At 41.7% G+C, this 17975-nt stretch overlaps 1 protein-coding gene across 1 annotated transcript in view; it reads right to left on the reverse strand.

The window, feature by feature from the left end:
* LOC115651182 (mucin-5B-like) overlaps nt 1–17975 on the reverse strand; it is a 73404-nt gene that overhangs the window by 18089 nt on the left and 37340 nt on the right. Inside the window, exons 18-32 of the mRNA XM_030562140.1 lie at nt 16053–16153; nt 15464–15615; nt 10590–10728; nt 8663–8773; nt 7764–7943; nt 6798–7034; nt 5909–6065; nt 5597–5725; nt 5031–5115; nt 4775–4812; nt 3791–3961; nt 2794–2859; nt 2463–2564; nt 1365–1624; nt 792–969 (exon numbers count right to left, since the gene is read on the reverse strand). Of these exons, the coding sequence (XP_030418000.1) occupies nt 792–969; nt 1365–1624; nt 2463–2564; nt 2794–2859; nt 3791–3961; nt 4775–4812; nt 5031–5115; nt 5597–5725; nt 5909–6065; nt 6798–7034; nt 7764–7943; nt 8663–8773; nt 10590–10728; nt 15464–15615; nt 16053–16153 (2106 nt within the window). The remainder of the gene's footprint in view (nt 1–791; nt 970–1364; nt 1625–2462; nt 2565–2793; nt 2860–3790; nt 3962–4774; nt 4813–5030; nt 5116–5596; nt 5726–5908; nt 6066–6797; nt 7035–7763; nt 7944–8662; nt 8774–10589; nt 10729–15463; nt 15616–16052; nt 16154–17975) is intronic.

The raw sequence follows: 17975 nt of genomic DNA on the forward strand, positions 1-17975 counted from the left end.
TGATAGAGTTGCATCTTGTCACGCAATGTTTCTTTGGCCAGTCTCATAGTATGACTTTTTCTTTGCAACATTTCATCTCCACTGGTTTACTCATTTTAGTGAGCTGGTTCTACCAGGTTCCCCATGGCATAACAAAGATGAAGTGTCCCCTAAGAGAGGGCCACAAGAAAAGTTGTATAATAAGCTATAACATGTTTCAGTTTCCTACACATCCCTGATCCGATACAAATGCTTTCTCTCCTTATCCTCTTGTTTCCATACTCACTCATATATGGTCCTTTCCCATCCATTCTACTTTCTATTCTCACTCCCCTACTGTGCCATATAGCCCATTGCTATTCCCTTCACTCACCAGCCTCACTCCCATACCCTTCCCTTTTAGTCTCCATACCCAAACAGTCCAATATTGTATCTTGGCAAACCCTGCTCACCTGCAGCCATTTCCACATCTGTATATCCCAAACCTATTATATACAGTCCTATCCTCTCTTCAGCTCATCCCATTCTGGTACATCCTTGCTCCCTTCAGCTTCCCATCCCCCCTACTTGTTGTATTTCCTCCCTTACAATTCCTTCCTAATATTAATTTTAGAAAGCTACACAATAAAAATGACTGGTTTACGTACCCAAACTAGTTTGCTTCTGCCACAGTGATATATACATTTTTGTTTGGAGCAACCTGCTTGAACCGAGTATAATGCAGAGCACAATTTGAGCACATGGATGTACATCACTTGAGACTCAGTTCAAACACATTATGAAAGTCAGAATTTCACTGCAATATTACTTACACTGACACTCAAACACTTCACAGCAGCCAGTTTCATCATAGCGTTTTGTGAGTGGGAAACCATTGACACAGAGGTTTAATAGTTGAGGAGGGCAATACACATTGGACAGTTTAATATCGTTTCCACCTCCCAAGCAAGTGGCAATTTGACAGTTTCCGAAGTCCCAGGATTCATTAAACTGTTGACATTTTAAAAGAAAGAGGAAAGGAGGGATAGGCATGAGAAATTAGTGTCATTTTCAGAGCTTTAGTATGTGTAGGGAACAGGCCACTCAATTAAAAACCTGGCATGCAGAATTTAATATTCATTCATTCTTTAACTCTCGGGCTTTTAAAACATACTATCGGTAATAATCAATGAAGACTTCATACCTATTTCCATGCTATACAATATTTTGTATAAGACCCAGTGTTGAAATCATGACCACTTCTGATTTTAAAGACCAGTTTGAAGGAGTAGTTTCCTAGTTTAGTTTACCCAGATGCTCTGTTGCCAGGTGCAAGGCAGACCAGTCTCACGGATCATGTTGTTGTGTGTCATCCATAGCTTGGTATGTAATTTTTGTTTACTTACCTTTCTAGGCGGACTGAGATATGGACAGTCTCTCGTAGGAGTTACTTTGGGAGCAGATGTGTTTGCTGCACTTGCAGGAGTGGTTTCACAATGTCCATTCTGTAAAGCTGATTCACAGTGGTCGCTGGGCTGCTCAGGAGCTGTGCTTGGTCTTGAAGTGGTTGCGCATTCTCCCTGGATTAATTCACTCTGACATGAGGCATTACATATGGAGTAAAAACACCGGCCCAAACCATCAGTTGTCTGAGATATAATATTCCCTGCGAGACCAGAAAGTAAATTACTAGAATTGAATTGCCCATGTGTTTGACATACTTTTCCAGTAACTTTGTCATGAATTATCAGTCTCCATGTGGCACTCTGAACAGAAAAATTCCTCTCTTCTCCCACATTAGCTACAAGCTGAGCAGTAAATTTTACTGGCTTGGGATAACTATCTACAGTACATCTCATGGCCATAACCAGTTGTGATGGTCAGTCTACAGTTCTCTGACTCCACCATAGCTGGCCTCATCCCAATGGCAGAGACTGGGAGAGCCTCTCATTCATTCAACCTGCAACTCTTCTCCTCCCAGATAAGAACATTAGTTGGAGTTGTAAATGTATACCAGAGAGAAGCATTTGGCCATATGGTAATGTTTGCTAGCTCCACTGTGTGCAGCGTTCACAAAACAAAGTCAAGGGGATGGCTGGCTCAGGATGCTGGCAACAGAAATAGCATGGCCTTTCATCAACCATCTTTGGGAGAAAATTCGTTGTGGATTTTGAGCCTTAAGTTCTAGAGAGTGTGGGTCCAGGGTTTGTAATGTAGCCCACTGAAGACTGGATCTGTATGAATGGATCAGATCCAAGTGCATTACAATAGAAAAATACAAGAGTATCTGGCTACGGAATTTTGAGTATGACCAGTTTAAGGATATTTTAGCCAGTTCAGAGATCTGACTGGCTGAAAAGCAATGATTGCTTTATAATTAGAGAACTGACAACTCCAGCAGCGGGAATGCTCAAGAGCAGGTATTTTAATGAACAGCCAAACATTTCTACCCTTATACAAAAGTGACACAGATGAAAGAAAGATTAAATTAGACTGCTACTCACCCTGAGATACCAGCTGTCCATTTACATTGCAGTAGCATGGGGATGCCCTTGTTACTGCTGGTGTTGATGTAGTAGAAGGTGCTTCTATAATGTTCCCTACTCCTACAATAATTAAAAGCAGGTGACATTCTAATCCTGCATCATGGACCAGAAGATGATAAATTTAATCCCTCCCATCACCTATACAATCTATGTAACTGCAACACGTGGGAAAAACCAAAGACTAGAGAAAGAAGAAAAGTCAAATTCACTGGTCTTCATTTCCCTAGATCCCTCTTTTATCTCTCTTAAACAAACTCTCTTTGCCCTTTCCAATCCTCCAGGACCTTACCTGACCTCCGTGACTTTGGGGAAGTGATTTCCGATTCTTCATCTGCGCTTCCCTTGGGTTTGGGCCCTGTTGATTTGGAGACATGAAGGTTATTCAGGTGGTGTTTAACCAGCCCACTTCATTTTGCTTTTGACTTCTCTCTTTTTTAAGCTGTTATTCCATTACATGTCCTCTTACTGCTGTCTCTGCAGTGAAGAGGCTACTGAGCACTTTGCTCTATCCCTTGCCATTGGTTCTCCCACCCAGTTGAATAGAGCAGCAATACTCTCTTTTCCCTTGTCCAAATTTATATCTTTGGCCTTTGTGCAAGAAGCAGTACATTGGGGAATTTTACTCTTTTATTTTGCTTTCTTTCCTATATTAATGCTTTGTAATTTCTCCTTCTTTCCATTTATTTGTTTTTGGTTAATTCCTGGTTTCAATTTCAGGTCTTTAAAAAGCCCTGGGTGCAATGGCATTGATCTTTCACTTCCTCTCTACCATGTTTTCTTTGTAATGGGAGTATTTTTTAGTTTGTCTTAAATATGGAGCCTTCCAGAAACAAACAGCTGGCTAGAGGTGATTTCTTTGCAATGATGATCCATGCGGATTGGCTGACTTCTGGCTGCAGGGCAAGTGTAGCAAAAATAGTGCAATGAGGAATGAGATGGGGCCAGGAAAAAGGTTTAGAATAAAAAGTTGGTATTAGAGCTACGCAATATTGGTACTGTTGGCAGCTGGGTGCAAATTAGAGCAGCCCTGGTGCTGCTATAAAAGATATACTGGGAATCTGCAAAAAAATGGCATAAAATCACCTTTGCCTCCAACTGTCTGGTCCTTCAGCTCAGCCAGACTAGAGAATGGGGTTCCATCTCTCTGAGACTTGAATTATACACAGGTCTTACAGGTACAGTGTATTATACATATGGTATTTTTCAAGGACTAGGAATCTTGGCACAATTGCAAACTTTGGTATCAACTGAAATACACCAAAACTTATATAAACAAACTCTAGTACCTGACTCCTCTATAGCAGGCACAATTGTAGGAGATGTTCCACAAGGAATAAATGTTCTAATGATATTCCCATTAGGGCCACAGACAGCCTTCCAGCAGCTGACTCCATCTGTTTTACTGTATATACTTTCATTTAAGGTGTAGGTCTTTTCCTGGTAGCAGCAGAGGCAGTCTGAGGCAGTGAGAAGGTAAATGCAATGGCAGCACATAACATCATACCACAAACTGATATAAACAAAGACAAAAAACCCCAGATTTGCCATAATCCACCCCAGACCATCAACTGTAAAGTAAAAGATGCTCATGGCTGCAGCATTCACTCCATCTTGTGATGCAAATATGTGCTTTAGAATTTAAATTTCATTTTTTAAAAATAGATCTCACTTTTGCACCACTGGCAGCCAGAAAGCTAGCTTGAGTAACTCCCTTGTGTAAAGGGAAATACTGGATCACAGAGTCATTAGTAGCATAGAACTGCTATTTTAAGCCAGTCCTGCACATAACAGGCATTACCAGAAGAAAGTGGGTATAGTTGGGATGTCCATATGCATTGGCAAGACTATCTATGGCTCAATGGCTTTCCAGGAAGCTATTGGACACCAACACCCACCAGCTAACAGGGCAGGTAACTACTATCAACAACTTTAAATACACGAAAAGCCTCTCAGATCTCCATGGGATGTGTGCTGAAGGTAATAAAGGGGAAGCTGTGTGGTCCAATGAATGAAGCATGAGACTGGCATTGCAGAGAGCTGGGTTCTACTTCCAGTTCTACCGCTAACCTGCTGTGTGACCACAAGCAAGTCACTTTACTGCTGTTTCCCCACCCACTCTTTGTCTATCTAGATAGCAAGCTCTTCAGGGCAGAGGTGGCCCCTCACAATGTGTTATGTACAGTATCCATCACAGTGGGCCCCATCTCTGCTAGGGCCTCTCCATGCTAACAGAAAACTATTATTAATCAATAAGCTGATAGGAAGGTTACCCTTGGAGTCCTCTGTGCACAGTTTTTCTTTAGGACTGCTGTGGACAAACAACAAACAAACGTGATTAGTGCTTTATTTCCCTAAATCCTTACAGAGTAGGAAAATAAATTCACAACTGTATCCAATTAAAAAGAGAACCACCTTCTGTTAAGAAGCTGATGAGAGCCTGAACTGCAGAGATTCCCTACTAGCAGAGCCCACATAATGCCTGTCTAATAGGCGATCTCTATCCAAACCTCTTACCCATTGACCTACCACAACATGCAGTTGAGAAGAGAGACACACTCCCTTTGTTCCTCATCGTAATATGGCTTCTCAGTGCTGCATTCTGGGTAACAGCCTGGAAAGTGAACAAAGAGCATGGAGTCTTTTGTCTGAGTAGTAAAACCCAAATGCAAACACACACATTGAAATAGCTGTAAAAGATATGTATTTGTCTTCACAAACAGAGCTGGAATTCTTCATGAATAGATCACCTATACCCTCTTTTTCTCTCTCTATAACCAGCAACTATTAGTTGACTATAGATGACCAATAATTCTCTTATAAACACAGTATTAGTGACCCTCTATCTCTGCGTGACTTTGATAGCATCAGGCTGTTTCCCCTGACTTACACCCCTTCATGTCAATACAGACACATGGGGAGTAAGTCAGGAAAGAATTTGGCCAGTAGTGCTCTGGTGCAGTTTGATTAGTCTTCCAAGGAAAGAAGTGACCCCATTGCTTAAGACATTCAAAAGAAAATTGGACTAGTTTAGACCCCTACAGTAAAACACTTAAACACGTGCTTAAGACCCATCAAAGACAAACAAGAATTACCTTCTAAACTATACAGCAGGTTACCACATTTTCCCTGTGGATTCCTGCAGGTCTTTAGACAGGGAGCTCCACAAGGCCTATAGAACCATTCGTGTTTGTCAGGTGGATTGTAATAATCACAGAACACAGCTAGAAGAGAAAAAATGCCAAATCTCAGATAATGGATAACTTCCATGTTCTAATTCTTTAAAGCAAGAGGGCTTGTTAGTCATGCACCTGCACAGCAGTTAGGATTTTATCCTTCTTATCTTGAATATAACTCGCTCTATGGACAGTACTTCTTAATGTGCATTTCCATCTGCTAGTACTTACGACAAATGCTAGGTCTCCTCCAGTCAATACACACACCAACTCTATTACAGCTCCTTGAATAAGCAGCTACTGAGGTACAGAAGCACTCGCAGTCTCCCACGCTGTCACAGCCACAGAAGTCAGACACACAAGACTCATAATACGGCATCGGGTTGATCTAACAAAATAACAAAAACACTGTTATAACACATATTCCTTCTCAGTACTTTGTCTTCAGAGGAGACAAAGGACTCTAAAAATCTGTCATTCAGTGTCAGTTTCCTTGGCAGCATTTGGATGAGCCTAGGAGTGAAGTTGATATTTAAATATTAAAGGGATTGGGTATTTGGCTAGCATTTTAAGCTGCCTTGTTTTCATTTGCTTGGATTGTTTTGGTAAAGCTGGACCTTATAAATTTTGTGATTCAAATGTATAAAATGATGACACCTCACTGAAGGTACCTTTAGAACATATGTTCTGTAGCATAGGACTAGAGCTGTTTAGAACAGCTATCTATTGTGAGACCTTTCTAATAGGCAAGTATCACTTTAAAGTATCTAGGGTCCATTGAATTCAACTGAGCCAGGATTTCACTTGTCTTTGGCAACCATATGCTATATTATCCCAGGGTTTCCAGCCAGTTCTTATATATTACCTTTTTCTAGCCAAGCATTATCTTTTGGGTCTTTGGTCACGTAAAACAAGTTTAACTCTATATTTCCTTGAGAAGGATACAGTGAGATTTCACTGGTGTAACAGTGAAATGGTGGTCTGTGCAGCTCTTCTACTCTTGTGTATTTATGTAGCTCTCTACAATAGTAATAAGATTTGTGTATGTAAATCTGCTGCACAGAGACGACCGAAAATGCCTCTGAAGTGTCAAGAGTATTGGGATAATGAGAAAGATCACCTTACTGTGGCAGGCCCCAAAGACATTGCTCTTGATAATGCTGCAGTGCTTTTGTCCCAGTACAGATTTGAAAGGCTGATCAGCACACAGGTCAGTCATGTTTATGTTTGAGCAGCTGCTGGTGACTTTCCAGCTGTTCCCAAACTCCTGCACTCTCATCTCCACTGACTGCCCTCTGGTGGTAAAGTCATTCTTCGAACGGCCGTCAAAATCACCACAAAGGCCGCAGACTTTGCCCTGAAGAATGTATACAGATTTTAAAACAAAATGAGGTCTGCTTTTGCACAGACAATGAACTAACAAACTGCTAGTAAAAACCTAGTAAAAATATTTGCAAATTCCAAACATTCTCGAAAACACAGCAACCTGCAGAACACTTCTTGGAAAGAACTGAGGTTTAAGTAACAAGATGAAGCCATTAAAGGCCTGTATAGTCCTGTACTCTGTCCTGGCTTTACATCTAGCTTCAATAATTTGAATATTTCATACTGATGTGATCATGAAATACACTTCTACCTCGATATAAAGCTGTCCTCAGGAGCCAAAAAATCCTACCACATTATAGGTGAAACCGCATTATACTGAACTTGCTTTGATCTACCAGAGTGCACAGCCCCCCCGCCCCCCTAGAGCACTACTTTACTGTGTTATATCCGAATTCATGTTATATCGGGTCACGTTATATCAAGGTAGTGGTGTAATTTAACTATGGCAATAAATTAGTGCCCTTTTACCCATTAGAATGAATTTGTTTTCATGCCAGGATTTTTAAACAGGGGTTCCATTTTTGCAGGCATAATTTTTAGATGAACCCCCATCAACCCCCAAAACTAAAAAAAAAACTCTGACAATTCATTACTGAAAGAAAAGTTGAGAGCACCATTAATCATTGGCACATAATTGACCCTCACAGAAATGGAGGCACAGTTTGAAAATCAGTCCCTCAGTTGCTGCACTTGTACCCACCTGGAAAGAGGGCGTCACTAGAACTATTACTGTGATCTTTTGGTCCCACATGAAGGTCATTCCCTGGGAAGTTTCAATCACAATATAAACCCCCCTGAGATCCAATTTGTAGTTCTTTACAGCATCTGGCTCAGTGGTTATCTCCTGAATTTTTCCTTCCAGGAGTCTGATTTCAATGTTCTAGAATAAGGAATTAAATTGCAGCAAGGAAACAAGAATGGAGTCACAACTGACGAGGAAACATAGCATTACAGACAGACAAACTTTTATCCCATTCTATGCAGGAGTCTCATTCAGATCCCTGCATCACACCCCATCTTATTTCTTCTACCTCTGAACCTCTGCATCTTGGCCAAGGTCCCACTGGGACAATTTATACCCATGCACCATCTCTGAAGTCAACAGAGCAGAATTTGGTCCTATAACTCCATGGCCACAACATCTTTCAGGGTAGCTTCCTCAAAAAGCCTTTTCTTGGTCACAGAAATCCACTTCCGCTGAAAATTCAGCTGCCACCTTGAGTTCTGCCTTAGCAACTCCTTGAAGCACACACTCAGATGTGTTGGAATTCTCTTTATTATGCCAGCCTGTCTCTTCCTCTTCCCATCCCTTAAATGTTCACACTCCCTTCCACACATTCATCTGTTGCTGTCTTCCCTGCTTCCCTCCCATCTCCAGTAAATGCCCAGTCCCTCTGCTCCACTGATCTACTCCGCATGCCCATCCCTTCCCACTCTTACCTACCACTGCTTTTTGGCCATAGGGCTTCATTAAGAACGTCTCTAATATTAGCTGCATCACAGTATTAGAGTATAGTAAATTCATTACTCACAAAATTAAGTCAGATATCCCATTCTATTAGCTCCTCCCACATAATCCAGAGTTAAGGCTGAACTCACCTCCAAAATCAATGTAATCTTCAAGGAACAGATGGAGAGTGATTTCCCACACGCATTGTTTTGAGTTACAATTCGGAAGGTGCCATCATTGGGGTTATTGGGGCAAAAGTCCTTATACAAATAAAGAAAAACATCAGATCTTCTTATCTGACTAGGGCATGTCTTAGAAATGTCCATGAGGGAGTTGTAAATGAAATATATTTCTAACATTTGACTCCACATTTCTTGTCTTTTTTTTTTTGTTCAAAAAAAGTTACAGGTGGGATTTTCAGAAGTGCTCAGCATTGGCCTATCTCTTCTCACTTTGAAGTCAAGGGAAAATTTAAGAGAGTGAAGAACTAAGTTAATGTTGAACGCTTTTATAAGACCCCATCTGACATGTCCAAATATATACAGTAAAACCATTCTGTAATGGTCCTCTTTACTATAAGCAGAACTGCAACCTCTACATTTCAAAACACTGAAATAATAGAGGCCTTGATTTCTACCTCCCTGCAAAAAGAGTTTCACTGCGTCGAAGGTCACTAACATGCAGGTTTAACCTTCATATGTTTCATTCACAAAAAGATATTGTCAGTTTCGGGACTGCCGGTGTTGTAGAAGCATTTGGTTATTCAAGTGGACTCAGAATTAGCATACTCTACAAAGCAGTGCTGTTACTGAAGTCAGTGGTGTTACACCAAGGAAAAATCTGGCCCTTAATGAACCATATAATAGCACACACCCAACAAACAGAGCACACTGGATCAGGCTGGCATTATTCGGATGTGGGTTGGGAAGGCCAAATTCAAAAGAAAATGTAAAGAAATCTAAACTGGTTAAAGATATAGATTACACTACTTTAAGGCCAGATGTCTTTATTGCCGAGAGGTCACACAGAAGCCAATGGTCTAATACAGGGAGTAAGGCCATGCCTAGACTAGGAAAACAGGTCATGTATTAAAAGGTTCACTAACACCAATACAGACAGGGTTTTACACCTTGAAACACATGCTTGATGGTTGTGATCAACCCTAAGCTTTCCTCTAGTATTTTTCTAGTCCAGATATGGCCCATATCAAAATCTGGCCCATAGAATCTCCATTACTTCTCCAAGGATACATTGCAGCCCCTTCACATCACCTCTGAACTGGGCCTTGACGTCTAGCTGAGTTATGGGAGTCAAAATTAGGGTAAATTGGTGGAAGGAAGAAAGGTATTTATCAGGAAAAGTAATATGATGGCGTGGGCTGGTGACACCAACTGTGCTACCTACACTCAACTCTGAACTTGGCCCTGAGTCAGCCTCCACACCTTTCCCCCCAATATCATGGGACAGAGAATACCCCCAATTTCATTATCTCCTCTCAGATTTTTCAGTTAGCTTGGCAGTCTTAGCAGAGAGACCAGGGAGTGAGCCATGGTACTCAGCTGCCAGTCAGAACCTTCTCTTAGAGATACCTATGCATTATTCACTCAGCTCAAAATCCTGTGTCTTGCGCTCAGCCTCCTGTGCTTCAGCTTTCCCTAGAGTGGATGCCTCCTGCTCTGTTGCTCCTAATTCAACCCAGAGACTGAAGTAGAGTTTATAGTCTTAGTGTCCCAATTCTACCAGGGGCAATGACTAGTGCATCTACATGGCACAGGATTCATCAGTCTTGCTCAACCCCTAAAATCTCTCTGTGTGATAACTTAGAGGGAGACGCCAAGGAAATAAGTGCCTCTTGTGTGGGTGTTGATATCCTGATTGCCCTGACCTTGTGTGGTGGAACATCACCAGGTCTGATATAGTTTGGGATCTCCTATACTCTTACAGAGGTGGAGGGGCAGGATCTGTCCCTCGGTGCCTATTACCTTGCGTATGATAGCCATCTAGTTACTCAAGCAGCACTGCAACTTGGGCCTGTGAAGAGCAGCAGCTCTCAGACAGGTAATGATTCTTTGTTACCTGAGCTAGGATATAATCACAATCTCCCATGAAATCAAACTTTTCTCCATCGAAGCTCAAGTAATGTCCATTTCCATACACAGTGCACGTTCCCTGGCAAGGGTTCTCTGTGCAGTTCCACTGTCTGTTGTTACATGTGCTAGGAGATGGAAGGCAAAACATTACGATCTTTACATCAAAGGTGGTTTTACATTACTCTGGGTAGGTACAGAATTATTGAAAATTCAATTTAATCCCTTTTAGTGGATCACAGAGTACAGTGGCCCCTCATACTAGCAGGGTTGGACTATGTAAGCTACTTTGAGGCCTTGCTTTAAAATTGGATTAATAATCACAAAAAGAACATGAACGCTGAATACTGAGTGTCAAAGACGGGCTGCAGGCAGCCAGATCTAGTAGTTAGAGCCAGAATCCACAGTCACAAGACAGGAATCAAAAGTCAGCAGGATCAGGGTAGCAGGAGGTCAGAAGAAAAAGACAAACTGGAGATCAGAAATGAAGTTGGGAACTGGGTCAGGATACCAGGGAGATCAGAGGCAGGAGACAAACTGGAAGTCAGGAACCATCAATCAGATGGGAGGAATCAAGCTGGGTCAGGACACTAGAATATCAGGCTCAGAGAGTAGGATGCATACAGTGTAGCAGGGTGAGCCTGATTGTACAAACAGCTTCCTGCTGCTCGCTTCAGTAGAACCAATCAGCCCTGGGAGTGCACCATTTGGACGTAAGGGGTGGAGCCTCATATTAAAGCTAGGCTTCATTGATCTTAACTAAGCTGCTGCTAGGTGGAAGGTTGGAATATAGCTGCTCTTGTAGGCCTGCGTTCAATACTGTGGATCATGTCATTGAGGCATATATGTGATTTTTACATTTTGATTAATTTGGTTGTTTAAATGCATTAAAACAACTAATGAATTTTCCCAGTGTCACCCACATAAAGGCCTGAGACCTGATAGTGGGGATTTGGGGGAAGATCACTTTGGAGAAAGCCATTTCAACATTAATGAAGCATCATGGGGAAAAGTCAGCTCTTAGTTACACAGGTATGTATCCTATGTAATTCCATTGACTTCACTGAAATTACACCAGACTCAGATCAGTGTGACCAAGAGCAGAGTACTTAGCCTGTGAGTTCTTCAAGACAGGGACTGTAGTTTTTCCTGTGTGTGTACAGAGCACCTTGCACAATAGGCATTGATCTTGATGGGGCGTCTAGGTGCCTCTGTAACACAAATAATTAATCATGGTGGTTTGGCAGTGCACATTAATACTTACTGCTCATACAAAATGGTGATCTCCTGCCTACAGGCCAAACAGTCTTATGGCTTTTGGCTCTCCCTTAGTCTTTGTGTCCCACTGAAATGCTTGTGAGAAGATGGATATGCCATTGTCACCTAGATAGCCAAACATTTACTCTTCCTGACAGATCTACATGATCTTTCTGGAAGTCTCCTCCTTGTTGAAGTTGTCCTTCAAAGATATCAGTCCAACATGCTCAGCCATAAACTGCAGGCACTGCATAAATTATAGCAGGAGTTGGAGAAATTCAACTATTTCCCGAGAGCTGCATGTACAAGAGACAATGACCTGTAATGTAGGATTCTAGAAGATTTCCTCCAACTCCTCTCTGCTGGAATTTCACTCCTCATGTAAGTCCCAGCTGTGGCCAGTAGATATGGGCTTGAACTGAGGTCAGTGCTGAAACCTCTGGGGTACAGGGAGAACCACAAAACCCTTAATTAGGTATATGTGAACTCGCCTCCACAGCCAATCAGCTATGCTGTAGCTGTGGAGGGGGAAGCCTGGCCTGGCTCTTCCCCACTCATTTTGGTATGCTTACAGCCCACATGGACTCCAGAAGAGAGCAGTCCATGCATGCAGGTGAACACAAGGAATCAATTATAGACTCATAGACTTTTAGGCCAAAAGGGACTATCATGATCATCTAGTCTGACCTGCATATTGCAGGCCACAGACCCTTGCCCACCCACTGCTATAACAGACCCATAATCTCTGTCTGAGTTACTTAAGTCCTCAAATCATGATTTACTGAGAATCCACCATTTACACTAGTTTAAACCTACTAGTGATCCCTCCGTCTCATTCTGCAGAGGAAGGTGAAAAACTCCCAGGTCTATGCCAATCTGACCCAGAAGAAAATTCCTTCCTGACACCATATTTGGTGATCAGATAGACCCACCAGTCATATACCTGAGAAAGAATTCTCTGTAGTAACTCAGAGCCTTCCCCATCTAGTGTTCCATCACTGGCTCAGATATATTTGCCATTAGCAGTCACAGATCAGATACATGCCATTGTAGGCAGTCTCATCATATCCTCCTCTCCATAAACTTATCAAGCTCAGTCTTGAAGCCAGTTAGTGTTTTTGTCCCCACTGCTCTCCTTGGAAGATTATCCCAGAGCTGCTCTCCTCTGATGGTTAGAAACCTTCATTTAATTTCAAGCCTAAACTTGTGATGGCCAGTTTATATCCATTTGTTCTCATGTCAATGTTGGTGCTTAACTTAAACAGTGTCTCTCCATCCCTAGTATTTCCCTCTCTGATGTATTTACAGAGAGCAATCATATCTCCCCATAGCCTTCTTTTTGTTAGGCTAATCAAACCAAGCTCTTTAAGTCTCCTCTCATAAGGTAGGGTTTCCATTTCTGTGATCATCCTAGTAGACCTTCTCTGCAGCTGTTTCAGCTTGAATTCATCTTTCTTAAACATGGGAGACCAGGATTGCAAACAGTATTCCAGATGAGTCTCATCCGTGCCTCATATAACAGTACTGACACTTCCCTTCTCTACTGGAAATACTGCGCCTGATGGATCCTAGGACTGCATCAGCCCTTTTCATGGCCACATCACATTGCCGGTTCCTAGTCAGCCTGTGATCAACCAATACACCCAGGTCTTTCTCTTCCCCTATCACTTCTAACTGATAAGTCCTCAGCTTATAGCAAAAATTCTTCTTGTCAGTCCCTGAGTGCATGACCTTGCACTTTGCACTATTACATTTTATTCTGTTTCTATTACTCCAGTTTTCAAGGTCCTCCAGTTCTTTTTGTATGATAGCCCAGTCTTCCTCTAGATTGGCAATACCTCCCAGCTTTGTGTCATTCACAAATTTTATTAATACACACCCACTTTTTGGGCCAAAGTCATTAATAAAAATGTTAAATAAGACTGGTCCCAAGACTGATCCCTGAGGAACTTCATTAGTAACCTCCCTCCAGCCCAAGAGTCCACCATTCAGTATGACCCATTTTAGTCTCCCCTTTAACCAGTTCCTTACCTACCTTTCAATTCTCATATTAATTTCCCATCTTCTCAAATTTCATAATTTCCCATGGGGAACTGTAACAAATTCCTTACTGACATCCAGGTAGATTACATCTACTGCATGTCCTTTGTCCAGGCGGCTCTGTGTTTTTTGCCACCCCAAGCATGGCAGTCAGGCAGTCTTCAGTGGCATTTCTGCAGGAGGTCCGCCAGTCATGTGGATTCGGCGGTGGTTCTGCGGGTGATCTGCCATCTCTGAGCCTTCAGCGTACCCGCCGCCAAATTGCCGCCAAAGCAGCGGGACCTCCCGCAGAAACCTTGCTGCACTGGTGCCTGGAGCTGCACCTGTTCTTTGTCAAAAAAGAATCATTTATCTTCTCAAAGAAGGAGATCAGGTTGGTCTGGCATAATCTACCTTTTGTAAAACAATGGTTTTTTTTATCCCAATTACCAATTACCTCTATGTCCTAACTACTTTCCCTTTCAAAATTTGTTCCAAGACCTTGAATACAACTGAGGTCAAACTAACAGGCCCATAGTTTCCTTGATCACTTTTCCCCTTCTTTTTTAAAAAAATAGGCACTATATTAGCAATTCTCCAGTCACATCAGAGCCAGAGGGGGGACATGCCACTGCTTCTGGGAACCGCACGTAGTGGGGCAAGCCCCCTACCCTGTTCCTCAGCTGAAGCATCAGAGCAGGACAAGCCCCAGACCCCGTTCCCTGGTGGGAACTCGAGGGCCAGATTAAAACATCTGGAGGGCCGGATGCGGCCCCCGGACCGTAGTTTGCCCACCTCTGCTATAGAACCTTGTATTATTAGTTTTAATCTCCTTTGTAAGGTCCAGCTCTGCTTGGCTTTTGGCAATTGTTGCTTTTTCTCTAGGCTTTCTGACCTCCAAGAGAGAGCTTTCCTTACTGATCCTGCCCAGTTTCCATTCCTTGTAGATGTTCTGCTTTCTCTGTTTGAGATGCTTGCTCATCCAGCTTGGTCTGCAACCCTTCCCTATGAATTTTTTCCCCTTGCTTGGGATGCATGCTGCAACTTTGACTTAAAGTAATTTCAAGCCTCCTCCACATTCAGATCTTTGAGTTCTTCAGTCCAGTCCACTTTTCTGACTAGTTCCTTTAATTTTTTGAAGTGGTTGGTCCCTGTGTAGAGGGGTTGGTAAGATGGAAGCCACCAGCAGCCTCACCCCTGTATACCTGTGTAATGAGACGCCACAGTCTTGCTCTGAACCAGGAAGGGATTTTCATGTTTCATGCTCCAGGCAGGTTATGTTCATGACCAGTTCATAGAAGTGGTCAAAAGTAATTTAAGGAGGAGATGATACATGTTGTTGCCATATATGCATATGAATTGGTGCTGTGTGGTGCAGACAGGGAAGGGTAACACCTTTCCCCTTTTATTCCAAGTGGAAGTGTGGGGTACTGAAACGAAGCCTCCATAATGGATGGGAAGATCCTGCACAGATCTCAAAATGCATCCTGCTTCTGGGCATTAACTCTCATTATTTTTACCGGCCTGCATTTTACGGGTTATTACCTTATGAAGAAACAAGTTATAAAACTTTGTGGAATATCATACCATGTGTTACAGCGGACTGTGATATTTTCCCCAGGGTTATAGAAATTTCCTCCGTGGACACATGGGCACTGGTCCTCAGCAATGCAACCCCCTTTACCATCAGATACAAGCCCACTGGGGCACATGCAGCCAGAGACACATTCTGTGACATACTGTGAACATACAAATACAATGCAAGGTGACATATTAATCATTCAGGAAGGAGAAAGAAAAAGTAGAGACAATTAGTTCTGGTTACTAAATTGCAGCTGCCAAATCGGAAGCTGAGCTAGGAGCCTTCTAAGAATCAGGTCCATGATATTCACTTGGAACCCAACTGTTTTACATATCTATGGTTTTCTGTACATTAATTTATTCTATACCAGTGGGAAATAAGATTTTAAAAATCATCAAATCAAATTGCTGCATATCCATGAACATGACAACAGCAGGCATGGTGACAAAGTGGGTAGCTATAGCTTCTCTACTCTTATCAATGAAAAAAGCGGTTTGTGAGCAGTGCAATGTTAGTATTTGTTACTAACAATCATTTATGCAAAATACTAAATAAGCTATCCATGTTCTTATTGATATGAATTTAGCCCCTTACACACTGCATGTCCTGTGTCTTACAACTTTTCTGACACTCAGATCCAATTGCTCCTGGGCCGGCAGAGCTGCAGTCGAAGTAAAACATAGGTGCAGAACAATCTACAAGAGGGAAAAGCCATTACAGAAGGGTCAGTTGGTGAAACTGGAATGGATGCCATCAAACAATTTATGCCAACCTTGACATTTCCCAGAATACATGGCTGAGCATGTCAGCTAGGATTGGGAGAGTTACTTTTATACAATTTTGAGCTGTTGGCTGAATTCAAAAAGTGAAACTGACAGATGTTTTTTGTCTTTTCAGATGTTTTTCCCCTTGATTAACTTTATAGAGAAAATATTTATCTTTTCCTATAAAATGTGAGACTAATGCTCCACTGATTTTCCTTATGAAGATCAGTCTCCAGAGGTCTCAACTGTACTTGCTCAGATTTAATATTTTTTTGTCAAAACAATTTTCCAATATAAACAAAAATGTTCACAGAAAAATTTCATTTTGGTTGAAATTTTTTTCATTTTGAGGAAAAACCAGAAACAAAACATTGTTCAGTAAAATGTTTGGGTTTTGGTAAATTTTTTTCAGTTTTTGGTTTTTAAAAACTGATCTTTTTACTGAAAATTTGAAGTGAATTGAATTTGAAGGTTTTGGAAAACCAAAAAAATTGTGAAGTTTTCTATTTAGTTATTTGTTAAAAACAAAAATTCAAATCAGATGGTGTACTGGAAACTCCTGTCCCTTTCCCCTCATAGGAAAAGTGTTTCTAGCTTTATACTGGGATGTGTGTCGGATAGAGCCTGGAAATCCTGTGGAGCAGCCATGCTATAACTCTCAATCCCACATTGGTAGTGTTGAGAGACCTCCCATTTAGAATCCTCCACCCTCTTGCCATTGGTTATCCCCACATCTGTGCCCTCTCACTTTGGTATAGAAGGGGAGATGCCAGGCTTAGACAGGAGCATGCTGCAGACACCAGCTGCTCCCCCCTTCCTCTTGATCCAATGAATCTTGCTTCCACAGTATGGTTTGAATAGATTCAGGGGAACAGGGAAGCATGGATCCCTCATCCTTTCCACACTTGTCAGTTTCCACTGGTTTTAGCTTCTCTCCACTGAAGAATGGAGTACCCAGCCCTGGACACAGGAATCCTTTGAGTCAGGTGCTGGCTTAAACCAGAGAACCAACTCTGTCAGGCGCAGAACCAGTATGAAGCTACTGATACCAGTTGTACCTTGTATGACTGATTTTTGTCAGCCCATTAGGGATCCAGAAATATGTATATTGGATGACTAAATAGCCTAGCCTTCGAAAGCAGAGCCAGCACTTCACACTGACAGTCATTGCTGAAAAAAATTCTGCTTCCATATCTTTTGTTTTGTTTCTGGTTTTTCCTCAAAATGAAAAAAATTTCAACCAAAATGAAAGACCAAGTTCCTCCCTGAGACGTCTTCTGAGGGACCAATAACCAAGCAGTGTTAAAAGGCCTTTATATTTTATCTATATCAGATCAATGGCATGATATAGAATTGCTTGTGAAATAACTCATTCTCACATATTAATTTGTCCATATCCAGACACATTCCGCTACCCTGTCAGAGAGTGGAATTATTTGTGATATTGGAATGAATGCCCTTTTTGGAAAAGAAGAAATACAGAGGTGATAGGCACCTCATAAATTCTAGATTTGTATACATTTGAGATGATATGTTCAAAAGAAAAGGGAGTCCAAATGAACCATCTTTCCATCTTTGAAGGACTAGTTATTAAGATGACCTGAAGCATCTAGAAGTGAGAAGTACCCTTTTCTCATCTCATGAACTTTGAGAGAGATCTATTTATTTTTGAAGAGTTCAGCAAGTTTGATGACATTTTTATAAAGAAAGTTGTTATCAACAGGCTAATGCTCATCTCTATAATTAACACATT

The sequence above is a fragment of the Gopherus evgoodei genome, chromosome 4 (genome assembly GCF_007399415.2).
Source record: "Gopherus evgoodei ecotype Sinaloan lineage chromosome 4, rGopEvg1_v1.p, whole genome shotgun sequence".
In the NCBI taxonomy this organism is placed as follows: domain Eukaryota; kingdom Metazoa; phylum Chordata; order Testudines; family Testudinidae; genus Gopherus; species Gopherus evgoodei.